Source organism: Schistocerca cancellata, chromosome 4 (assembly GCF_023864275.1).
Source record: "Schistocerca cancellata isolate TAMUIC-IGC-003103 chromosome 4, iqSchCanc2.1, whole genome shotgun sequence".
Classification (NCBI taxonomy): Eukaryota; Metazoa; Arthropoda; class Insecta; order Orthoptera; family Acrididae; genus Schistocerca; species Schistocerca cancellata.
Genome location: NC_064629.1, coordinates 745,827,301 through 745,854,497, shown reverse-complemented (window position 1 = coordinate 745,854,497; position 27,197 = coordinate 745,827,301). Strand labels below are relative to the sequence as shown.

The 27,197-nt window shown below is 41.4% G+C and overlaps 1 protein-coding gene across 1 annotated transcript in view; it reads left to right on the top strand.

Moving 5' to 3' along the window:
- LOC126184943 (O-glucosyltransferase rumi homolog) overlaps window positions 1-27,197 on the top strand; it is a 128,164-nt gene that overhangs the window by 48,386 nt on the left and 52,581 nt on the right. Inside the window, exon 4 of the mRNA XM_049927616.1 lies at window positions 2,931-3,209. Within this exon, the coding sequence (XP_049783573.1) occupies window positions 2,931-3,209 (279 nt within the window). The remainder of the gene's footprint in view (window positions 1-2,930; window positions 3,210-27,197) is intronic.

Below are 27,197 nucleotides of genomic sequence, written 5' to 3'. Positions count from 1 at the left end.
GATGAAAACTATGGTCCTCTTCGCTCCCAGAAGATAAAATGGGGAAATCCTTGCAGAAATCGAAGTCTCACAAGGGTAAGAAGGATAAGCAGAAAGATAAACTACTTTCTAAGGCTTCAGATGTTCCACTCCCCAACCCTGGAGAGTTAGAGCCTATGCACACTGATGATGGATCACGCAGTCGGGTGGACCACAACCTGGTAGCGAAGTTATCACTCCCATCTTTTCCATTTGCCACTTTCTCAGACCTGACTCCAATGCTCCTTCAATGGAACTGTAATGGCTACTGTCACCATCTGATGGAACTCTGTTATTTATCAGATACTTACTCTGTATTGGCATAGCACTTTAGGAAACACGGTTTACGGCAGCCCAACTCCCTGCTCTGAACAACTGCGAACCATACTGTACCGATCCTGTTAATGTCGAGAGAGTATCCGGTGGGGTCTGTACTCTCATATGCTGCGATATTTTCAGTGAGTAGGTGCCCCCTACCACTGCACTAGAGGCCGTGGCCATTAGTGTTTACTGTCAGTTGGGATGACAATATGTAATGTTTATTTACCCCCAGACGGACCTTTCAATTATCATGAGCTGCTAGTGCATTACATGCTGTCTATTGGACTTATTTACAACCATCTTGTGATACTTGGCTATTTTGTGGACATTAATTTGGACTTTATTCCTTTCAGTTTACGTTTGGGTTCCACACCAACACATCTATTTCATTAATGCGATGCTGTCTTTATTCGAGTCGTGTTGTGACTTCTGCGAGGAAACCGAGAGCGTGGTTCGTAGTCGTGTACCTCTCATTCAATACACTGTCAGTGTTCTGCAGCACTAACATTTGAATTATTAAGTAAATCTCCAGAGTGCATTAATGGCCAAGAGGCCTTCAGAAGTCTTTATTTCTGTTTAGATCAAGAAGAGTCAGGCTCTGTTATATACATTGATGGATTTGATCGTAATTGGTGTTGAATAATACCTGAGTTGTTGAGGGAGCAGACTTAAAACATAGAAAATGAGGTGTAGATGGAATCGTGCTTGCTCATGTGTCGAGAAAGAGGTGTGTGATAAAATGCACGTCTCTTACTGCATGTGAGGCAAGTGTAGGTGCACAGCAACTGGGTACGGAGGAACTAAGTGCACCTTCAGATGTGGGAATCAGACTAGGAGGGGCTTGTGGGAGTGAATAAAGTTGAACAATTCAGAACTGCACTAAAATTACAGTATATCAACCCCTTCACTTTGCACAGTGGAGCGCCTGCAAAAACATATCTGTATGTGCAGTGAACTTGAATCTCGTAACAAAATGAACTTTGTTGCCAGAAAATGAACCGATGCAGTAGTTTGCAGTGCAAAAGTGTGATGTAGACGGTCTGTACAAGGCCTGTTCAGAAAACAACCTGACTTTTAGTATTCAGCTTATAGACGTTTAAACCATGTCTCCTTCAGAACACTCCTGTTTTCTATTCACACTCTTATCCTAGTAGAATTTCTACTTTATCATGCACTCCTGGAAAGCTTACGCTGGACTGTCCTTCAGTGCCCATCACAGATGTTTCTTAATGTCATGAGTGGTGTCAAAACTGTATCTCTTCAGCACTGATTTTAATTTTTCGAGCTGGAAAAAGTCACTTGGAATGAGATTTAGTCAATTTGAGTGTTTAGGGGAAGACAGTCATCTGATTTCTGATACTGAACTCATATGTAAACAAATCTAAGTGGGGAAGCACATTATGGTGAAGTAAATATATAATTGTTTTGCCAGAACTATGGGCTCTTTTTGCTAATTTTGTCGAGCAACCTTTTAAAAATGCTTGCATAGTAATGATAGGTGACTGGGGAAAAAAAATTGAAATGCATAATTCCATTGAACCCCCCCCTCCCCCCCCAAAAAAATAAGAATACAGTAATAAACACTATAAGCTTCACTCAGTCATTATATTTAGGCTGTTGCATTTTCTTTGATGTGGAGATCTTTCGCCAACCCGCACTGATGACTGAACTTCTCTCTCGATGCTGTAGCAGCAACCCCACACTCTTCTCCTTTGATGACCCTTTACAAAAATGTTTTACCATTGTCAGTCTGTTCGATGCATTCCTTGAATGTATCACTCAATGTTTCTTCTGCTCTGCAGTCATCAACTGCGAACCTTCACTGCAACTCATTCACTGTTCACATTTTTTTACTTAAAATCCAATAACATAAACAGATTGAGATCTCAGGTTCTCTGACAGGTAGAAGATGGTATATGTTTGCCAGATCCTTGATTTTGCAAATGCAAGTGCACCAGTCTAAGTCTTGGCTTTTCTGGTTGAGGGTCATCTTTGAGTTATTATTTGAGAGAACCGTACTTAAAGATTGTGGTCAACCTAGATGATCATCACTGTAAGCTTACTTCAGAAGTTCAAATGTTACTGAAAATGTTTGCTTCACTTTTTCACAAAATTTCTTGTTGCATTGCTATATTTGTAAATGAAACATTACAAGAATAACAACAAACACTATACCATATTTTACTCAAATAGCAATAGTTTGTAAACTCAAATAGCAATGAAGACATCAACAGTGTGGTTTCTTGGGCTACTGCGATGGATGCTACCACCGGCAGATTTCTAGGACATGTAATTCCTCCACAAAAAAATTTTGGTATTTTTAACAAATCTTTTATGCTTATATAGTTACTAAAAACCATTGTCATTTTGATTTCATTGAATCATTTCACCCTCCAGTAGCCAAATTTTGCTTATTTTCCACACATTAGTCATCAATGTGAAATTTCATTAGTGCCACTGATAATCTTATCAGTTAACTTGCCCCAAAATAAATCTTTGTGCCAGTTTGAGTACAAAACTGTAGTTATTTGAAAGAAAATATCTTAGTTGGAAATAGATAATATAAACAGTCACTTAAAACATGTTTGCAGACCAGCCAGTATTATGACATAATGTATCCTGCATGGGCGTTTTGGGAAGGTGGACCAGCAATACACTTGTATCCAAGAGGCCTAGGAAGATGGGATCTTCATCGGGAATCTTTGGTGAAAGCTGCTGCTAAATGGCCTTGGGAAAAGAAGAAACCAATTGGCTTCTTTCGTGGTTCACGAACTAGCCACGAAAGAGATGAGTTAATTATGTTATCACGTGAACGTCCTGATTTAGTAGATGCACAGTACACAAAAAATCAAGCTTGGAAGTCAGAAGCTGTAAGTATTTTTCTTTATTTCTAACATGTAATTTGTGTTTTCATATCTTGCACATGTTTCCTTTGGCTCCATTGTAAGAGTGTAGCGGCAGGAAAGTTATGTTGAGGTACATTAACATAATTGTATATTAGGTATTGTGGTGCATTGGGTTGCATATAATAATCTTTCCTCAGTGCTAAAAATGTCTGAAACACATTTGATTAAAACATTTCAGAAATGTGAACCATAACAAAAAAATCAGACAACAGAAAAAGCATATTTTATTTATCCATTATTAGATTACAAAAGGAAACAAACATTACAAGAATTTTATGTTCCATTGAGCCCGCAGCGTAATACATCAGTGTAAGACATAATGAGCATTCATTTTCATTATCATAAGAATTGGACAGAGCATTGCCAGCCATTTTAATGATGAGTAAAACAAGAAAATTTTTCAAGATGAAGAATCAAACATTGATTTTCTCTTGTTATGAGCTAGCACATTAGTCATTAGGCTAGACTGAATCAAGTGCTCATTGTCACTGAGGGTTCCCTCTTAGGTAAATTAACACAGAACAAGAATTTTGTGAACTAATAACTTCAGTCTTGGGTTATCAGACAGGTTGTAAACAACTGTTCCTTGCAGCTAGGCTACTCCCACATAAGGTAGCTTCTGCATACATGTGTTCCGATATTAGACGAGGATATTTCTGAGTGACAGCAAGGTTTGAGCTCAAATTCCATGTATAAATTTTACCAGAGTTGTTAGTCACTCTGTACGAGATTTAGTAGTGGAATTATGAAAAGGTGAAAGAAGTTTTGCTACAAGAATGTTTTTTTGAAGGGTTGACATTTGATTTCTTGATTTTTTCCTTCAGTTCTTCTGAATTTTCTGACCCAGAGCTCCTCTTTAAAGGAAGGAATGAATTAACTTTTGCATAATTACCAGAATAAAGACCTTTTTTTTAAGGGGGGAAGGGGGGGGGGCTAAAAAACAAGATTTGCAGTAGTATTTCATTTGTTTATTAACTTTTGGAGGAGGGGGGGGGGGAAGTTGCTTATAATGACATCAAATTTGAACGGAATAATATTGAAGAGGGGCAAAACGTTATTTGGGGGGGGGGGGGGGGGGGGAGGACCGTAAATGCACTGTAAGCATCATAATGTGAATGGGTTCTGGCTACAAGTGACAGATGAATCGCAATACAGTGACTAAGGTGTGAGTTGCACACTAAATCAAATGTATTGTACAGTGTGCATGGCCGCGCAACTAAGGTACATGTTGGAGGGTACCCTGTACCACTATGTGTCATTTCCTTTCCTGGTCCACTCGCAAATAGAGCAAGGGAAAAACAACTGTCTATATGCCTTCATATGAGCCCTAATTTCTTGTATCGTACCATTGTGGTGCTTATGCACAGTGTATGTTGGCAGCAGTAGAATCATTTGGCAGTCAGCTTCAAATGCCAGTTCTCTAAATTTTCTCAATAGTGTTTCTCAAAAAGAACGTCGCCTTTCCTCCAGGGATTCCTGTTTGAGTTCACATTCAGCAGCTGTCGCACTGTTAGGGAAGTCCATCTACTATAGCTAGGTCATACCGCATCGATGGGAAAAGTCAGCTTTTAATTGACCTGAGGCCAATAACCGCATAAAAGGCAACAGTTAAATCGGCTTTTAATTGTTGTGAGACTGGCACAAGAAATTAAGAAACAGCTTGTTCCACAACAGATCAGTGTGTCTCAGGGGTCATATTCAGAATGCACGGCACAATGCATGTCTTCAGTTCAGCTATGTTTGTAATTGTAGCACTGGACATAGCATCTTCCAGATAATCCCACAGCTAGAAGTCACGCGGCTGAAGATCAGATTATGTGGAAGGCCAGGCTGTAAGGAAATGATGGCTGGTAATCCTAGTATTTCCAAAATGCCTCTGCAGTAGCTGCTTCACTGGATGTGTAATGTGTGGTGGAGTGCCATCTTGCATAAAAATGAACCTATCCAGACATCCGTGCTGATGAAGGGTTGGAATGATGGTGTGGACACTCATAGTGTTTGCCAGTGACAGGGCAGGTAACAAAAACCACAGAACCCACCTCCTCATAAAAATATGGCTCTATTATAAACGATACCATAAACCTGCACCACGCAGTTCTCTTTGTAGAATGAAGCAGTATCGGTTGATGTGCCAGCAGTTTTTCCATTGTTCTTATTGTGTACTTCTGTGTATTGACATGTCCATGGAGGTGGGAATGGGCTTTATATATGAACAATAAATTCTAGAGTCAATGTTTGTCTTACTGTTAGGTCAGCACGAAGCAACTCACAAACATGAGTAATTTTGTATGGCTAGCAATGCAGAATGTTTTGTAGAATTTTATGCACTGTGCTCACTGGCATGTCCTAAGTTTGGGCGATTCCCTATGCACTACACCTTTGCACACCACCATTCAACTCCTCCTGTAATGCCGTGGCACATCTACTGATGTCAGATCAGTTGTTTCCCCCTCTTCCACGCTGCACTTCAAAACAACTTGTCTTTTCAAATTTTGTAATCATTTTCTCCAGACTCTTAGTATACATTGGACCAATGCCTTTTTTCATACCTTTGAGTGTCAGGAACTTGTGCAGAGCTATCAGCTCACAATCACAGTTCATGTAAAAGATCTATACCAGCAGCACACAATCCTGCATTGACACAGTCATGCCAAGCATCTCAGGCACAAACTGAGGAACAGTCAGTACTCTGCACCTTTTATTTTGCATATTCTGCCACTTACAGCACCACCTAGTAGTAAAATTTTCGTTTTTTTTTTTTCTTTTTTTTCCTGTAATATTTTCCCCTTCTTTGATAATATTCCGTTCAAATTTGATGTCAGTCTGAGCCGTGTTCATTTTTTACAGTGTTTTGGAACTGGAATTTAAATTATAATCACCCTGTACATTCATTACATTGAATTTCCCTACATAATGTTATATTTATCATTCATAGCTACTATACTGTAACGTTACAGGTGGCAGTTTCACAGTAAAAACTAAAACTTGAAGTATTTACTGTGAAACTGCCACCGGTAATATTACAGTATAGTAGCTATGAATGATAAATATAACATTATGTAGGGAAATTCAATGTAATGGATGTACAGGGTGATTATAATTTAAATTCCAGTTCCAAAACACTGTAAAAAATGAACACGGCTCAGACTGACATCAAATTTGAACGGAATATTATCAAACTCATGTAGAAAACAAAAGGACGGTGCCCCAAGAAGCCCTTCAACTTTAATTTGATAATCTGGGGCTTACTGACTAAATATTTCAATCCTCCTGAAACCTTATTGAAGATGGGACCTGCAGGATAGTACACGCGATTCTGTACAGTGGCTAAGAAAAATTGGTTTCGTCTTGCATTCCTTAAGTAGACACTGTGGTTCCTTTTCAGTGAGTCTACAGTTTGTTTCTGTGAGCATGATGCAAACTTTTGAGAATGATGGAAAAGGGCAAATATATAAATTCAAGATAAGGCACCCTAGTCTGGAAATAAATAGTCAAAAGTTGTGGTTCTATGGGGTTGTGGAATAAGCAGAGGCACTTTACTTGTATTTATGAACAAATAGAAGGGTAGGGAAGTTGACATGTTGTATTGGGTCAAGTGCCTGTATAGAAGAGTTCAAACTCTCACTGTGTCTCTCAGAGTGTTCAAAGTGTTCAGTGAATTGGAGGAAGTGGTACCACAGTATAATGACAAAAAATGGCAACCAACTGTATAGACTTCTAACTTGTATAAAATGGCAGTGCTTGCTTGAATGGTAGAACATTTGAATATAACACTCACTTCTCTGATCATTTGTCAGGAGATTGTCAAAAATATGTGAGTACATTACAATAAACTGGAACTGCTATTTTTACAGAATTAACACGCTGTCAGAATGAAACATAGTTGTGCACTTTTAATAATTTTATCATACACAAAGCATCTAATCTTGACTGTTGTGATGAAGTTCTGTCAAAACTGAAATCTAACAGACGTTTTTACATAAGTTGGTCCAACAGTCCCTGTTAAAATATTCGTCTGTAGAGTATAAGAAGCTGCCTATCAAAATGTTTTTCAAACTCTGTTTAAACTGTGCTTTATCTTGAGTGATTTGTTTGTTCAGATCATTTCTTTAGTTCATTTACTTAAATTTTTGTTGAAAATCTAGTTGTGTAGCAGTGACAGACACATTACAGCTTAACACTTTCACATACAGATGTTTTTACATCATTCCAAAGAGTCTTAACTGCGAAACTAAACCAGTTTCAATTGGTAAGGCAGTAGTTTACAGTGAAGATGCAACCTTGTCCGTCTAGATGTATTTATCTTATGGCACATATTAGATAATATGATTACTTGGTAAAGACAATTTTGTATTGTTAAAGACAATATTTTCAACAAAATAAGCATTCAGCATGGGAAAGTTTTTGAAGAAATTAATATTATTGGATTCTAAGTCATGATTTAGTACCATGTTACCATGTACAGTGCCATGAATGATAATTTGTAAATCTTTATATTAGGTTGCTGCATAAGTTTAGCTTTTTTGTTTAGCATGTTGGTATTCTGGTTGCCATGGATTTATTTATTGATTATCATTTTTTATTTGTAGTTCACTGTTATTATTTGAAGTGACATATTGTCATTTTGTCACTTGGAGATAGTAAGTGCTGTGGATGCTAGAAAATGTAGTGGCAAGTGGAGAAATTGGAACATTTCTAACATATTCTTGTGTTTGAGTTCAATAGGAGGGTGACCATGCTTGCTCGTCATCAGTTGACTCAGGAACAACACTGACCACTCCTGTCCTGTTGACTATTCCTGTCTTGTATCATTACTGGTGATGACAAATGGTGTCTTTATGCTAACATAAGGAAAAGAAAGGAATGGTTCAGCTCAAACAAATCAGCAACTCCCCGTACAATGACCTGCTTGCATCCACATTTGCAATGTTATGCATCTGGCGGGACAGCGATGGTGCGGTGTACTGTGAATTGCTTCCTGAGGTGTAACCAACACTGCTGATGTTTATTGTCAACAAATGAGATGTCTTTCAGACACAGTCCAAGAGCAGTGACCAGGAAGACTGCGTGAAGTGATGCTTCGCCATGATAATGACCACCTGCATCTGCTAGACAGACAAAAAACACCATACAAGAGTTAGGTGGGGAAGTCACTCTGCACCCATCTTATTCATATGATTTTGTGCCCTCAGTTTTTTATGTTTTCCATTCTCTATCAAACAGCCTTCAAGGCACTTACTTTCCAGATGAAAATGGCTCGAGAAGTTCTTATCCTCAAAACCACGTGATTGCTACAGTCATGGAATTGAAATTTACCCCAGCATTGGCGGACTGTTGTAAATAGTGAAGGAGAATATATTATTGATGACTAAAGTCTCTCTTATGTGTATCTGTTGTGTTTATTAAACATATAGAAAAATGCTACAAACTTATGCACCAACCTAGTATAAGTCCATTTGGTGTCCCTTCTCCATTTTATGTAACATATGAAGATCTGATTAAGTTTGTTTGTTAATTCTGTAATCTGGGCTGTTCCTTGGGCTCACAGTCAGGCAAATTGGACAACCTTCTTTATATTTCTGTTCGCGATCTTAACTTTGATACCTGAGGATTCATAATCATGTTATATTTCTTCTCACTAGCCAAGATGTGTACCATATTGACCCGATTATAAGACAAGGTTTTTTCCCAATTTGTCATTCCAAAACTACAGAGTCATGTTATATTCACAGATTTCACTATTACTGCTGCGGTTAACATTTTTAATCTTGTTTAATAGAGTATACAGAGGTCATGTTACTTTTGCAGGTGAAGCTGTGGGTATTGAGCTCACATGCAGATTTATTTTGAAGAATTTGAAAGGATAGGGCTGGGCAATTGGTCTTGTAACAGGCTCAAGATTTCCCAGTATGCCAGAGCGCTCAGTACAGTATCAGTGTTGCTGGAACATTCACATGACATTTGACACACGCAGTCACACAGCACTAGTGCAAGGGATACTATGAACTAGCCACTACAACAATGTATTGCTCTGCTTAAAATTTGACTATATTGTGAAACATGGGAGGAAATAGCACCAAATTGTATGTTATCAACTCTTGTTGTATTTTATCACGTTTGCAATAAAAGGTCTCATACATGTATGGATACCCTGTATAAACATAATGCTGCTTTTTAAGTAAATGTAACATTCAAAAACAGTAATGTTGCCCCTCAAAAACATTACTTGATTCTGAACCCTGATCAGTATTTTATTTGATTATGAGAGACTAGAATGATTCACTAAGTGAGTTGCAAATGACAAATTCAGTCGCTGTTCACATATCAGAATACTGGGTAAAAACATTACCAGCCTTTAATCAGATTTAGAACATAATGCTGACATTCAGATGCAACAAGAAGGAAAATTTATCGAGAATGAAATGTCTAACATGCAAAATAGATCATATTAAACTGACTGTAATTGTTGTTGCGAGAATAAATTGCAGCAGCTAGACCTGTCATGCAGATAGTATCAACAGACATGAGTAGATTGCGGGATGAGCGCAATTTCAGGTATTGGACTGAATTGTGATTGCGATCTTTTATTTATGTTTTAGTTGCTGTGTTGTTATGTATGATTTGCAGTCCATGTTTCACAGTTACTCAAGCAAAGCACTGCAAAAGAGTTTGAGGGAGAACAGTGATACCAGCTTGGCTGTGAGAACTAGATGAGTGCGGGGAGGAGTGTAGTGAGTGATGTGTTGCCAACTATGGGAATCTATACAGCATACTTTGGGTTTTTAGGAACATCTATCATGTTTAAATTGCAGTTTGCCTCAATCCATTTGTAGTTGGAATTGAATTATCTGTAAAATTGGATGAATGCCCAACAACAGTTTTCATTTCTGCAGGAGATGGTAAAAGGATAGATTTGGGCCAGTGGCATACGTATGTTTTTCATGCTAAAACATTGTCTACACTCACCATGATGTATGACGGGAACAAAAGGGGGCATATCAGCTGCTGGTTATACAGGGTGTTACAAAAAGGTACGGCCAAACTTTCAGAAAACATTCCTCTCACACAAATAAAGAAAAGATGTTATGTGGACATGTGTCCGGAAACGCTTAATTTCCATGTTAGAGCTCATTTTATTTCGTCAGTATGTACTTACTTCCTCGATTCACTGCTAGTTGGCCCAATTCAAGGGAGGTAATGTTGACTTCGGCGCTTGTGTTGACATGCGACTCATTGCTCTACAGTACTAGCATCAACAGGTTAGTGTTCATCATGAACGTGGTTTTGAAGTCAGTGCAATGTTTACAAATGCGGAGTTGGCAGATGCCCATTTGATGTATGGATTAGATCAGGGCAATAGCCGTGGCGCGGTATGTTTGTATAGAGACAGATTTCCAGAACGAAGGTGTCCCGACAGGAAGACGTTTGAAGCAATTGATCGGTGTCTTAGGGAGCACGGAACATTCCAGCCTATGACTCGCGACTGGGGAAGACCTAGAACGATGAGGACACCTGCAATGGACGAGGCAATTCTTCATGCAGTTGACGATAACCCTAATGTCAGCGTCAGAGAAGTTGCTGCTGTACAAGGTAACATTGACCACGTCACTGTATGGAGAGTGCTACGGGAGAACCAGTTGTTTCCGTACCATGTTCAGCGTGTACAGGCACTATCAGCAGCTGATTGGCCTCCACGGGTACACTTCTGTGAATGGTTCATCCAACAATGTGTCAATCCTCATTTCAGTGGAAATGTTCTCTTTATGGATGAGGCTTCATTCCAACGTGATCAAATTTTATATTTTCACAATCAACATGTGTGGGCTGACGAGAATCCGCACGTCATCAACACAGATTTTCTGTGAACGTTTGGGCAGGCATTGTTGGTGATGTCTTGATTGAGCCCCATGTTCTTCCACCTACGCTCAATGGAGCACGTTATCATGATTTCATACGGGATACTCTACCTGTGCTGCTAGAACATGTGCCTTTACAAGTACGACAGAACATGTGGTTATGTGGACATGTGTCCGGAAACGCTTAATTTCCATGTTAGAGCTCATTTTAGTTTCGTCAGTATGTACTGTACTTCCTCGATTCACCGCCAGTTGGCCCAATTGAAGGTAGGTAATGTTGACTTCGGTGCTTGTGTTGACATGCGACTCATTGCTCTACAGTACTAGCATCAAGTACATCAGTACGTAGCATCAACAGGTTAGTGTTCATCACGAACGTGGTTATGCAGTCAGTGCAATGTTTACAAATGCGTAGTTGGCAGATGCCCATTTGATGTATGGATTAGCACGGGGCAATAGCCGTGGCGCGGTACGTTTATATCGAGACAGATTTCCAGAATGAAGGTGTCCCGACAGGAAGACGTTCGAAGCAATTGATCGGCGTCTTAGGGAGCACGGAACAATCCAGCCTATGACTCGTGACTGGGGAAGACCTAGAACGACGAGGACACCTGCAATGGATGAGGCAATTCTTCGTGCAGTTGACGATAACCCTAATGTCAGCGTCAGAGAAGTTGCTGCTGTACAAGGTAACCGTTGACCACGTCACTGTATGGAGAGTGCTACGGGAGAACCAGTTGTCTCCGTACCATGTTTAGTGTGTGCAGGCACTATCAGCAGCTGATTGGCCTCCACGGGTACACTTCTGCGAATGGTTCATCCAACAATGTGTCAATCCTCATTTCAGTGCAAATGTTCTCTTTACGGATGAGGCTTCATTCCAACGTGATCAAATTGTAAATTTTCACAATCAACATGTGTGGGCTGACGAGACTCCGCACGCAATTGTGCAATCACGTCATCAACACAGATTTTCTGTGAACTTTTGGGCAGGCATTGTTGGTGATGTCTTGATTGGGTTCCATGTTCTTCCACCTACGCTCAATGGAGCATGATTTCATACAGGATACTCTACCTGTGCTGCTAGAACATGTGCCTTTACAAGTACGACACAACATGTGGTTCATGCACGATGGAGCTCCTGCACATTTCAGTTGAAGTGTTCGTACGCTTTTCAACAACAGATTCGGTGACCGTTGGATTGGTAGAGGCGGACCAATTCCATGGCCTCCACGCTCTCCCGATCTCAACCCTCTTGACTTTTATTTATGGGGGCATTTGAAAACTCTTGTCTACGCAACCCCGGTACCAAATGTAGAGACTCTTCGTGTTCGTATTGTGGACGGCTGTGATACAATACGCCATTCTCCAGGGCTGCATCAGCGTATCAGGGATTCCATGCGATGGAGGGTGGATGCATGTATCCTCACTAACGGAGGACATTTTGAACATTTCCTGTAACAAAGTGTTTGAAGTCACGCTGGTATGTTCTGTTGCTGTGTGTTTCCATTCCATGATTAATGTGATTTGAAGAGAATGAATAAAATTAGCTCTAACATGGAAAGTAAGCATTTCCGGACACATGTCCACATAACATATTTTCTTTATTTGTGCGTGAGGAATGTTTCCTGAAAGTTTGGCCGTACCTTTTTGTAACACCCTGTACACAGCCAATGAGAGAGTGACGGGTAGATGATACTTTTGGAAGCAAGAGACAGTATAACATTATCTTTTCAGAACAGAAGTAAAATCTAATATGTATTTGGATCAAAAAATCTGTTATCAGGTCCCACCATAACCACAACCTCAGAAATGACAACATATTCGGATGAAACTGCCAAATATTTATGACAACAAAGGTTTAAATTTAACAGCTGTACTACGAGGGGTGATGATTAAAAATAGTGATACCTCAGATGACAGGATTAATAAGTGAACATATAGAAAAGAAAATGGTTTGCCAATTAATGTAAACCATTTCTTTTCATTTATTTTATTTCTCCTTATATTATCAGAATGTAGACAAGTCAATAAATGACATTAATTTAGAATAGACATAATGTTAACTTTTTAGGCAGATACCTTATGCCATTGAAACAGTTTTAATTTTGATAGGTCAGAAAATGTTAAAAATAAATTTTTCACAAGAAGCCTCTTGAAGAAAAGGGGTCTTTTTATAATCACGGTCATCTTATACTAGAGTAAATGTGGTACATTCACTAAAAACTATGCAGTAAAAAAACAGTGAGCGGCTAATAGAAGAAATTAAAAATATCAATACCCCCATTGAGCCCAACTAGTATCATATGACATACACCTATACACAAACATGCCCATTACACAATCACTCAAAAGTCATCAGGTGAAATGTCATAAAACATAAACTATCATTGCCTGAAAGTGTTGAATTCATGGATGCTCTTGACCTAGTACTAAACTACAACTATTTTACATTTAATAATAAAATGTACATGCAACATAAAGGTAGGTGTGTGTGGCAACATAAAGGTAGGTGTGTGTGTGTGTGTGTGTGTGTGTGTGTGTGTGTGTGTGCACGCGTGTACGTGCTGAAGCAAAAACTCTTGCAATAAAATCACACTCTATGGATAAAATTATTAACTATGTTGATAATACATTGCTCTGGGTAGATGGTACACAAATGATATTAACAACATTGTTGATATACCCAATAAACAGGACAGAAGTATGAAATTCACTTGTGAATGTGAAGCAATCATAGCATCAGCTTCCTAGACTTAAACATCAGTAAAATAAAAATTTACACACCTTCTAATTCCACAGAAAAACATCAGATGACACCAACACGCACAGTTCATCTTGCAACCTCACGACACATATACATGCTGCATACAGAGCACTAGTTAACAGAGCCAACAGGATACCATTTGATAAATATGTGAAGCTGAATGAACTCGGTAAATCAAATGAATAGCTGCAGCAAATGGATATGGTGAAACTCTTTGAGAACCTCTTGTAGAAAAGAAGAAACAGTAATAAACCGCTGCTTTCGTACCATTCACAAGCAAAGCTCTGCTACAAAATAGCAAACGTTTTCAGACTGCTAAACTTAACATTGCCTTCACAACACAACACTGGGACACAACATAAACACACAAAAACAGGCACCTATAAAATAATGTATAATACATGCAAAGCCCTCTATGTAGGCTAAACTGGGAGAGACTCCCAAAAAAGATACAGTGAACAAATAATGCATGCCATATAAACAGTTAAAATAAATCAGCAATAGCCACACACATTAATGCCAGTGGCCTCCCATGATATTGTGAATGATATTCAAATTTTAGGTAAAAAGGAAAAGGGACACCAAATGGACTTATCAGAAATATTCATTCACGGTACTGCGGGAGTTGCTGCCGTCAGGGAGGAATCTTCACAGTACATCGTGAAGTGTTGTGCGTTGGAGAGAACAGAGTTGATAGTTCAGATACTCTGTGGTTTAAATAAATTTCCTCATTTTTGTAGTAGTGTTTTTTTTTGTGTTGAAAACTAACAAAAAAGTTTATTGAAGCATTGTAGCTGGTGTGCATCATTTGATTAAATCTAAAGAACTGGAATTTCTATAAAGTGGTGACCATACAAGTGAGTAAAAACAGTAAAATGGACATGTAGAACCAATCAGTATCATCAGCTTGAGACATGACTGCAGGGTAGTTGAGAAAGGAGTTGACAGCCTTCTGGGACAATTTTCAGAGACAAATCAGAGACCCGCAATTTGCAGTGTCAGAGTGAGGGTGTCCGATGACCAGTCTGTGATCACCACACTTTGGCTTGCAATGCTGGCATTTGAACAGATTGAAGTAACAGACAAACACGTGAAATGGTGAATGCATTAGATGCCAGGGCAGCTACACACACACACACACACACACACACACACACACACACACACACACTCTTCATACTCGAACCACCAGAAGAGCAGTATGCATGTTTGAAGAAGTTGTTACACCACATGTGTAAACCGTTGGCTCGGCACATTCAGCAAGTTTTGCACAACTGGCAAATGGGGGACAGGACTCCCTCCAAGTATTGGTGGCACTTGCATGGCATTGTTGGAGATGCAGAATTACCAGATGGGATGCTGTGGCACATAAGGTTAGTATGGCTACTAGGCAGTAAAAACAGTAGTTGTCATTTGAGAAAACTATGGTTTTTACTGTGCTGATAGCATTAGTGGACAAAGTTTGTGGAACATTAAATATCTTACGTACAGTGAGTGTTGCATTAGTTGCTGATGAATTCGAAACATGAGAGGTGGCAGCTTTCCAGAGAGGGCAACAGTTGGGTGTAAGTAAGCAGCTGCATGAACTGCAGAGACAGGTGTCCTGCTTATTAGAGCACGATAAGAGCTCACCCAGGCAGTACATAAGGAGTGACAGTGGGATGAACTGGAGCAGTTTTCAGCAGCAGGTATGTTGGTATCAAAGGCAAAATGGCAACGGAGCTGTGAGATGCATGTCACCATGCACCTACCCAAATGGCATTGGCAGCCAGCAGTGGGCACAGCGGGCTGTGAGACTTGACAGAAGCGCTTATAGCAAGGAAGTGAGTAACTTATCTCACTTACCTAGCCCGTCCCGAATGTAGTACATCAGAGACGTGAGGGCAACCACTACTGTCTCATAGATTGTGGGTTGGACCTTAGTGTACTGCCAGTAGGAAGCTGCATAGCAAAGGACACGTCCCCTCAAGTAAATCTCATGGCAGCAAATAAGTTACCAATAGCCACACAGGTTAAGTGTACAATAAAAGAATTCTGATTGGATTTTTATTATAGCAGAAGTATCATATGCCATACTATGTGTTGATCTTCTGTACCACATAGAAGTGGAGGTCAATATTAGTGGCACACAGATTTGCAAAGGCAGTGAGGTGGTCATGGGCAGGGTGAAGCACCATGCAGGCTGCAAACTGTGCAAGTGAATTGGTATCTTCAGGGTGGAGCAGTGCCAAAGTGTCACCTGTACAACAAGTGTACACTACACAGTGCACCATATTCAAACAACACTGAGTCAGCCGCTGTCACAGGACCATGGAAGTTAACAACAGACTGTTTTGTAATAGTGAAGGCAGAGTTCAAAGACTTACTGCAAATGGGCGTGTTACATAGGTCCGACATCCGGTGGATCTCACCATTGCATTTGGCGAAGAAAAAGTGCGGTATGTGGAGTACTAGTGGTGATTGTGGGTCACTTCAAACCAGTACAGTCCCAGATCGCTACCTGATGCCCAATATCAGGGATTCTATCAACTTAATGGCAGGGATGACAACATTTGGTGTAATTGACTGCAAAAACGCAGACCATCAGATTTGGTTGCAAAAGATCACATACCAAAGACAGTGGTAATAAAACCTTTCAGGTTCTTTGAATACATGCAGATAACTTTTGACCTGAAGAATGCAGCGCAGATATGGCAGTGGTTTATCGAGATACTACGAGGATTACAAAATGGTTCAAATGGTTCTGAGCACTATGCAACTTAACTTCTGAGGTCATCAGTCGCCTAGAACTTAGAACTAATTAAACCTAACTAACCTAAGGACATCACACACATCCATGCCCGAAGCAGGATTCGAAACTGCGACCGGAGCGGTCGTTCAGCTCCAGACTGTAACGCCTAGAACCGCATGGCCACTCCGGCCGGCGAGGATTACAGATGATATATTAGTATTCTTGAAGTTGGCACGATTACATGAACACCACCTTAAGGCTGTAGTCAAGCACATAAATAAACACCAAGTTGTGATTAATGAGATAAAATTTATGCTCTGGTGGCACCAAGTAACATGTTTTGTCAGGATTATCTGTTCTGGAATAATGACTGCAGTATGCCAGGAAATGTTTTATACATGCCGTTTCACAGCTATGATCTATCTTATTTGCTGGGATATGTTTTCCACAGTTATCTGTGACTGAAAGAACTTCCTTTTTTGATATACAATAGTAAATTCGACTCCAGCTGATGTGTAATATACCAAGAAAATACTTATTGCAAACAATGTATTTTCCTCATTGAGGATTATAGTGGTAGGTGTAAGATTTTGATGTTCCACTGCCATCACTGCAATGGGATCGAATAGCTCTGTTTACTTTCACTGAACCCTAAAGATAAATGTTCTGTTTCAAATAATCCCCCAGTTTCCAAAATGAATAGCATACAATTTTACTTCGTTCATTAGGAAATTTCTCAGGACACCGTGTGGGGCAATGGCAATCACAATATTTTAGCAGGTACCTTCCATTCTGATTGATACTTTTCACCACCATTTTGCAAATGTTCTTAATATTCTTCTTTTGTTTATGTTTGTGCCTTCTCCACTTTCTTCCTCTTCCATCATTTTCAGTTAGCTTAGACTGTGAATATATGTTGGGATATTCTACAACTGGTGAAAATGAAAATGCTCCTTCAGATACCAAAACAAATAAAAACAAAGTAAGCTTGGTACAGAACTCAATACCTGACAGTAATGATATTTATCAAGTAATAAAATGCAATTATTGATTTATGAGAATGCAGTGGAAGCAGATTATTATAATCATGCACATACCATCAGTAGGATCATGAGCAAAATCTCTACTTCTTGCACTGCAAACTTTATGTTTACTGCTACTGAGTTTGAAAAGAGTATCTGTAAAAAATATAAATTGTATAAGGTCAAGCCTCAGTTGTACAATCATTTTTTGAAGTGCTCTCCTAAACGACAACAACAAAATAAATAAGTGACAAGATACACTTTAAATCAGTTTGTTAGTGTATAAAACATAACCTCAAAATGAACAAATATGTGTTTTCATTCTATGAAGTAATATAACTGTTATAACCTTTAATTCACTAATAAATTGCGTGGATATACAAACGTAGAAACAATAGTGGGTTTCATGCTACCAACTCCGTATCTGTCACTCAACTGCCATGCCGTGACCTGCGGCCGGCGCCGTTCATAGCCAGGTGGCGCTCCTGCGCTCAGCCGAGCTGCGGAGCGCCTCTATCGCCGTGTTTGCATACTGACGTAGCGGCACTTTTAAACCTCGTGGCACTGTCACAACACTTTTCCCCCCTTGAAAAAAAAAAAAAAACACACTCACTTCCTTGGAGGCACGGACAGTGCGGAGACATCCATGGCCTCTTGGGAGACCCCGAGAAGATCCCGCGGAGAAACACGAGAATATGGTCGAAAATGTCCAGGACGGAAGCTTGTGCGTGGAACGGGTGAAAACTCCGGAGCAGCATCCATAGGTGTCGTGGACCTGGGGGTGTGCTCCAGCAAGATGGGTCCCGGAGAAGGCGGCGTCGCGACTGGGGCCGGTTCCGGCGTACTCTGAAGCGGCAGCGACGTTGGCTGCAGCGACACGCACGGGAGATCGGCAGCAGCGACAGGACTGGCTTCTCGGGCTGGTGGAGGCGAAAGAAGGGGCGGTGGCACCGGCGTGGCCACCACTCGTGGGCGCATCTGGTCGTAATGATGAACAACCATGCCGTCGTCCGTACGTATTTCACAAAGCCGGCGGCCGCGAAGAGCCTGGAATCCATTTAGGGCGAGATCCATACCCTCGTGCCCACACGTCGGCGCCCACCGAGTATTTTCCCGCGCTAGGGGATACAGTACTAGGCCTGACAGGGTGAAGCAGGTGCAGTAGAGTGCGCGGTTGGCGGCCATGCAAGAGTTCAGCAGGGCTGCGATCACTCAGAGGCGTGAAGCGATAAGAACTCAGAAATTGCAACAGAGCGTCATCGGTAGAAAAATCAGTAAGGAATTTTTTCATCTGGCTTTTGAAAGTGCGGACAAGGCGCTCGACCTCCCCATTCAATTGGGGATTGAAGGGAGGTTCTGTAACATGATGAATCCCTTGTCCAGTACAAAAATCACGGAAGGCCTGCGAAGAGAACTGAGGGCCGTTGTCCGTGACAATCGTAGATGGAAGACCTTCTAGCGCAAAGATTTTGGACAAAGCCAGCGTCATCGCTGCAGTGGTGGGCGATGGACATCGAACCACAAACGGAAACTTCGAGAAGGCGTCAATCAACAGTAGCCAATAAGTGCCGAGGAAGGGGCCGGCAAAGTCAGCGTGCACCCGTTCCCATGGCTGCGCTGGATCAGGCCGCAGAGAGGGCATTGTACGGGGTGCAGCCAGTTGTTGAGCACACTGACCACATGCAGCGACCATGTGGGAGATGTCCGAATCGATACCGGGCCAATAAACATGCCTGCGGGCCAGGGACTTAGTCCGAGAAATCCCCCAATGGCCTTCATGCAATAGTTTGAGAATATCTTTGCGAAGAGAAGCTGGCACCACGACCCGTGGAGATGCGCCATCCGTGGCCAGAAGAACAACACCCTCACGAACAGACAGACGAAGGCGCAAGGCATGGTAGTTGCGAAGGGGATCCGATGCCCGGCCCTTGGTCCTGTCCGGCCAACCCCGTTGAACAAAACCGATCACCTGACGCAGGACTGGGTCCCGCGCAGTAGCCGACGCGACCTGCGAACCTGTAAGCGGAAAACCCTCGACCGCACGATGTTCTTCCTCATCAATGTGGAAACAGAGTAGTTCATCTCGATCGAAAACCGGGTCGGGGCCCATCGGCAAACGCGACAACGCGTCAGCGTTGGCGTGCTGGGCCGTGGGGCGATAGTGAATCTCATAGTGAAAACGAGACAAGTATAAGGCCCAACGTTGCAGGCGGTAAGCTGCCTTATCCGGAAGCGATGTCGAGGGGCTGAACAGAGAGACCAGCGGCTTGTGGTCGGTGATGAGGTGAAACTTAGAACCATACAAAAAAACGCTAAACTTTTTTAGAGCATAAATGATAGCGAGCGCCTCCTTTTCAATTTGAGAGTAACGCCGTTGGGCATCGTTGAGGGTCTTTGAAGCATAGGCGGAATAAGAACTGGCCCCCAGCGAGCTTGGTAAATAACTCCTCAGGACGGGGAAGAGGATAAGTGTCAATGAGGCTCTGAGCGTTGACAGTAGCTTTAAAATCACCACACAATCGCAGACTCCCGTTGGGTCTAGAAACCACCACGATTGGCGATGCCCATTCGCTGGAGGTAACAGGAAGGAGAATCCCTGAAGCTGTTAACCTGTCTATCTCAGCCTTGACAGGTGCACGCAACGCCATCGGAATAGGGCGTGCCCGGAAAAACTTAGGGCGAGCTGTAGGTTTAAGAGTAATGTGGGCTTCAAAATCCTTGGCACAACCCAGACCAGTAGAGAACACGGACGAGAATTCAGAACACAATCCATCCAGCTGTTGATACGGAATATCCTCAGATATGAGGTGCACATCATCATCAATGTAGAACCCAAACAACTGGAAAGCATCATAACCGAACAGATTTTCAGTGCCCGCATGATCCACCACATAAAACGTTAGGGGCCGAACAACAGACTTGTAAGCAGTGGAAGCATCAAACTGGCCAACGATAGGAATTTTCTGTTTATTATAAGTTCTCAGATTTCGCGTAACTGGAGACAAGGGAGGGGAGCCCAACTCCAAATACGTGCGAGAATTAATGAGAGTTACTGCAGAGCCAGTGTCCACTTGCATGCGAATGTCTTTATCCAGAACACGAACAGTAACAAACAACTTATTTGTTTGAGAAAGCACACAGTTAACATCCATGTCCGATGCCTCGTCCTCGTCGACAGGAACGTGAGGGGACTGACACACATAAGCAATGTGGCCTTTTTTCCTACATGAATTACACGTGGCCCAACGTTTTGGACACGCGGCCCTGTCATGCTGTATGAAACAACGTGGACAAGAAGGAAGGGCGGAACGAACCTGTTTCTGTAGTTGCTGTTTTCGCGGCGAGCGTTGCGGCCCAACGCGATGTTGTTTATGCGAGTGAACCGCCGCCACATCATCGTTCTCCTGGGAAACAGGCAAATTGTCCGTGTTGAAAGTTGACTGTACAGCGCCTACATCACACCACGCGTCTATTTGCGCGCCAGCAGTGTGAGACACTTCAAAGGATTGAGCGATGCTTAGAACTTCCGACGACGACGGGTTTGGCAGTTGTAGGGCACGTTGCCGAACTTCTTTATGAGGAGCAAGCCGTAGAATAGCATCCCTAACCATTGAATCAGCATAAGACTCATGATGAGTGTCCGTGACAAACTGACATTTCCTACTCAGACTGTGTAGTTCCGCCGCCCAAGCCCGGTAAGATTGATGGGGCTGTTTACGACACCGGTAGAACACCACACGGGCGGCAACGACGTGGGTGTTTTTTCGGTAATAGTTAGACAATAAGTCACACATTTCTTGGAAGGACAGAGAGGCAGGTTCCTGCAGAGGTGCTAACTGAGATAGCAGCTGATAGATCCGTGGGGAAATCCAAGATAGAAATAACGACTTACACATCGGAGCGTCGACAACGCTGAAAGCCAAGAAGTGTTGCCGCAAACGCTTCTCATAATCCTCCCAGTCTTCAGCGGCCTCGTCGTAAGGGGGGAACGGAGGCGGAGAAGAGGATGACAGACGATGAGTAAGCGTCGTCGACAACGCCTGAATAGCAGCCGTCAGCTGTGTTTGTTGTTCAATGAGCGCTTGCATAAGCTGTTCCATGTCCGCCCAGACACGAACGCACAATACTGCAACGCTGGAAAAAAAAATATCCGACCTCGTCGCCAAAAAGTGTTATAACCTTTAATTCACTAATAAATTGCGTGTATATACAAACGTAGAAACAATAGTGGGTTTCATGCTACCAACTCCGTATCTGTCACTCAACTGCCGTGCCGTGACTTGCGGCCGGCGTCGTTCATAGCCAGGTGGCGCTCCTGCGCTCAGCCGAGCTGCGGAGCGCCTCTATCGCCGTGTTTGCGTACTGACGTAGCGGCACTTTTAAATCTCGTGGCACTGTCACAACAATAACTAGTAATAATTTTGGTTGACTTACCTAGGACCGAAACAGATGATGTGTTAGACAGTGAATTAGGAACATAATCTTCTTTGGTAGACATGCTATTGAACACACACAATGCACAAAAAGAATGGGCTTGGGTCACTATGGCAATGAGAGTTTCTTACAGCCCGCTTCACATAGGACGGCGCTTCCACGCATAGAGGCAGAGCAATAGGAAGGCATGGAGGGGATAAGGTTTGCGAATGCGTGGCAGTGGCAGAGAGCGGGCAAACAAAGTCCGTGTTGTCGAACTGTGTTGCTGCGGACAACAATCATGTTCATTTGCCTTTGGTACATCATATTATATGTTCAAATCTCTGAGGGAGTAATACATTTTAAAACTGATTTTAATCATTCGTCTACATGAGAGAAATCTTGCTTGTGAGTCTTGAGGTTGTCTACACTGCTCCACAGCAATTTACTGTGTAACGTCAGAAGGCGAGAACAGATGATACAGCTTTGTGAATATGTCAGGAACAATTTTTCTCAAAATGACAATTGTGTAATGACAAGATCATTGGAAATAGTTGCAATAATTGCCATTTATTGTGATTTGGACTGTATTATAATGGAAAATGTAATACATAGCAAAATAAACTTCAAACTCAAACCGAAATCATTATATCTGTTCTGCCTCATATAATTTTTTAAATCTATGTAACGCACTTATGTAGGTGTGTTTCACTGCTGTTCAGTGTAAATCACTATGCATGAAAAAGAATTACTGGTAGCAAACACTAGTGGAAAAGACTATCTTAAAAATTGTCAGTACGTTATCATATTGTTCAGTGTCAACAGGTATTATAAGTTTAAACTAACTCATTCTACATTACAGTGGGAGAACGTATTTATGATGCATTGAACAAGCTAACAATTAACCATCTTCTGTGAATAGCTCGATGGAATGCTGACCGATAATGTCGAGAACCACCAATATTTCAATAGGTAACCCTCCCTTTCATTTTAAGGCTTTTTCCAATTTGCGCCATGAAAATGATAGGGGTTTACGTGTCAAAATATGGGAGCTTTTTACGAATTTGTCCAGTCACCTTCTCACAAGTAATACAACAGGCTGGGAAAAGTTTAACTTCCCCTTGTACAATGTGTTGAACATTATGGTCTGAATGCTTCTCAGGCTACATATTCCTAATCAATAAAAATTAGGAAGTTCTAATGTACAGTGTATGCAATTGAAATGTTGTCAAAAATGTTTTTAAACCACGAGTCTTTTAAAACCAAGATAGATCATTACTTTGCTTTGTTTCAAAGTTTAATCATAATATCATCTGTTATCTGAGTCCATGTCCAAACCATGTGATCCTAAATTTAGTATGATACGTTCAAGGCTTTTATGCATCTTCACCTCCATGTGAAAGTCTTATTTTTGAAACTTTTCAGCATGACACACACAGTGTGCCCACACTGAAGTGGGATGTTGTGTGTTGCTTCATGCCCAAGCCTTTCAGTGTGTGTTATCTTGAATGTTTTGTTTTTTCACCCATGTAGCTCGTAACCTGTGTGCAAATTAATTCTATCAGATTATTCTGACAGTAATATGTGGGTAAACGCAAAACTGTGTGACCACATTCTCATGCAAGAAAGTCAAAATTATACATTCTGTCATGTGACTTCTATAAATTAATGAGCTGCGGGAGTTCACCATGAGTCTGGCTTATATTGCCCAGAATATTTTTATTTTTCTGCCAGAGCTCAATATCCCCTCTCCTGGTGCTCGTACATAGTCATTTCTCTGTAACATCTGAATGATAACTGGCACGGTAATTATAATGACCGACTTCTAAGCTAGATGTGGCAAGAATTGTTCATTGAATCACTTCTTGAAAGTGACAACGTTCATTTTCGAATGGTGGTCACTATTGTTTTTCTTACAACTAAATACAAGTTTACTCTCAGGAAACAAATCAGAAGAAGAGGCAGCATGCAGAATAAGTATCTGAGAACCTTTTCCTAAGGGAACTTTAAAACTGCCAGTACCATCACTCATTTTCCAGCAGGTATTCATGGAATGATTCAAATCCACCCATGTTTCAACAAAGTAATACACTGTGGAACTAGCTCCTCCTCTTGTATCGTGCATCTTTTTAATGGACATGCTTTGTGCTGCTTCTATGTAACTTCTGTCAATTAAAAACTCTCTTCTTAACATGTTTAAAACCACTGTATTTTAAAATTCTCTACATCGATGAAGCATTACCTTACTCAGGCATAATTGTAACAAGTTTTTGTGATGTTTGGTATTCCCTTCTTATATACATTTCAAACATGGAGCGCTTTAAAACATCGTTGTCAAAACCATATATTTGTATTACAGGTTTCTTACAATTTTGATGATTTTCAGGTGGCATGAAAACAAATTTTCCTGAGGTCTCTACAGTTCTGACACTTTTGTTTGCTATTCTCTGTATAGTTCTCTTGCCGATATGTGCTTCTGCAGTTCATTCATGAGTCTCCAAAATGTCAAAAATAGAAGTATCGCTTTCAGACTCACATTTGAAGAAGTTATAAATGTGGTATATAAACCACCTCGACTGCTTGTGAAGCACTCCCTGTTCTGCACTCATAGGCAGCACACCGCACCTGGTACACATGGCGCTCGGGGACCACAGCACAGCTACGACACCTGAGGATGGGCTTGTAAGAGTCCGAAACAGATCCTGTGAAAATAAAGTAATTTACAACTGAAGTGGTATTTTCAACCTCTGCTTGTGAAGCATCTACATCTACATGATTACTCTGCAATTCACAATTAAGTGCCTGGAAGAGCGTTCATAGAACCTGTTCAAACTATTTCTGTACTGTTCTCCCCTAGAACAGCGCCCAAGAAACACAAATGCTTTTATCTTTCCTTGTGAGCTCTAATTTCTCTTATTTTATTATGATTAACATTCCTCCTTATGTAGATGGGCGCCAACAAAGTATTTTCACACTGTGAGGAGAAGGTTGGCAACTTAAAGTTCATAAGAAAATCCTGCCACAACAAAAAACGCCTTTATTTTGATGATTGCCACCCCAATTCGCATATCATATTCATGACAGTCTCTCCCCTATTTTGCGAAAATACAAAACTAACTGCCCTTCTCTGAAATTTTTCGATCAATTCTATCTGCTGACAGAAATACTTGAGATGAGGGCAGAAAAGCATAGTGTAAGTACTCTCTTTAGTAGACCTGCTGCATTTTCTAAGTGTTCCACCAATAAATCACAGTCTTTGATTTGCTTTCCAGACAACGTTATCCATATGATAGTTGCATTTTAAGTTCTTTGTAGTTGTAATCACTAAGTATTTAGTTGAATTTACAGCCTTTAGAATCATCTGTTTTATCCTGTAAACCAAATTTAGTGGATTCCTTTTAGTACTCATGTGGATGACTTCAGACTTTTCATTATTTAGAGTCAATTGCCACTCTTCTCACCATACAGATATCATGTCTTAGTCGTTTTTCAATTTGTTTCGATCTCTGTTGACTTTATAAGATGGTAAATCACAGCATCATCTGCAAACAGTTTGAGAGGACTGCTCAGATTTTCTCCTAAACCGTTTACTGGATTGGGTAGAGAGAAGCACCTATAACGCTTCCTTGCAAACACAAGATATCACTTCTATCACATTCGATGATTTTCCGTCGATTACTACATACAGTGGTCTTCCTGACAGGAGATCATGAAACCAGTCACACGACTAATACGATACTTCATAGGCATGCAATTTAATTAAAGTTGCTTGTGAGGAACTTCACGTTTATTGCTGTCACATGACATTTTCGTTTAAAAATCACACCAAGATGTTTTGATACACATTCACAGCTATACTGCTACAAGAAAGTAATATTGACATATGAGTAAATAATTTGCTCGCTCTGTGAATGAAACTGCATTGTCGCAAAATATCGCAACAGCGCACTATCCCCTGAACTTAGCTCACAAACAGATTTCCCACACTGTATCCTCTCACACTCCTAACCTCTCACTACCCCCAAGAACACGCTACAAAGGAGCATGCCCCTATTCACGAAATACCATCCCCACTGTAGTGACTGAACCATATCCTTCACCGGGTCTTTGACTATCTGTCATGCATGGAAATCATTCCCACTCCTCTTAGAGTGGTATTCTGCTGCCCACCTGACCTATATGATATCTTGGTCAGTCCCTGTGCCACAACCACTCTGGTCCCTTTTTACACAGATTTTATCCTCATGGAAGACCCACATGAGAGACCTGTCCAAATTGTCCACCTAGCACATTCTACTCTAGTTCTGTCATGGGCTTATCGGATCCCGTAAGAGGCAGGGCCTCCTACAAAAGTAGCCGTGTCGTATACCAACTCTGCTGCAATTTTGCACAGCATTTTACATTGATTTGACTACCAACTGACAAGCCACTCGAACAAATGGCCCCACTAAACTGTGGCCGTGTACAGAGTTGACCGCCTGATGGCGGAATACATTGTCGAGAACGACAAGCTTGATTCCGACAGCCGCTTTGCAACTCAGGCCATCTGGATTCTTTCCCCTGGCACCGACTTTTCGTAACTGCATACTTGGGAGCTATCTTTGGAACACATCCTTCATTCCTGTAATCCTCTTGGCTTCAATCTCAGCTAACCCCCAGCACCTGCACTCTCTTCTCCGTGGTGTCCTCTTCCACAATTCTGTCACCACTTTCCAACCCAAGCTCCTGTACCATTGTCAGTGCGCACTGCACAGACACACTGGTTCTGCTGTGTGTGCGCGCACCACATTCCTATCCTGTGCACCTACTGCCTCCCTCTGATCTTTCAGCCACTCTTCGCTAACTTTCTCTCTTGCTCCCTGCCTCCCTTTCCTTCCCTTGTCCTCTCAACCCAACATAACCCTACATCACCCAGTCTACGTGCCAAATCACGGTATCGACAAATTTGTGTGTGTGTGTGTGTGTGTGTGTGTGTGTGTGTGTGTGTTTTCCCTAGCTTGAAAAAGAATTCGTATGAAAGCTAACGAAGTTTGCTTGCTGTTGTCTTTGTTGTCTTAACTCTTAAATTATATACATTGTGCCAGAACTTTCCATGCCCTATTAAGCAAAGGTCATTTGATATATCACTGATAACCCTTATTTCAGATTCTTTTCCCCAGCTGA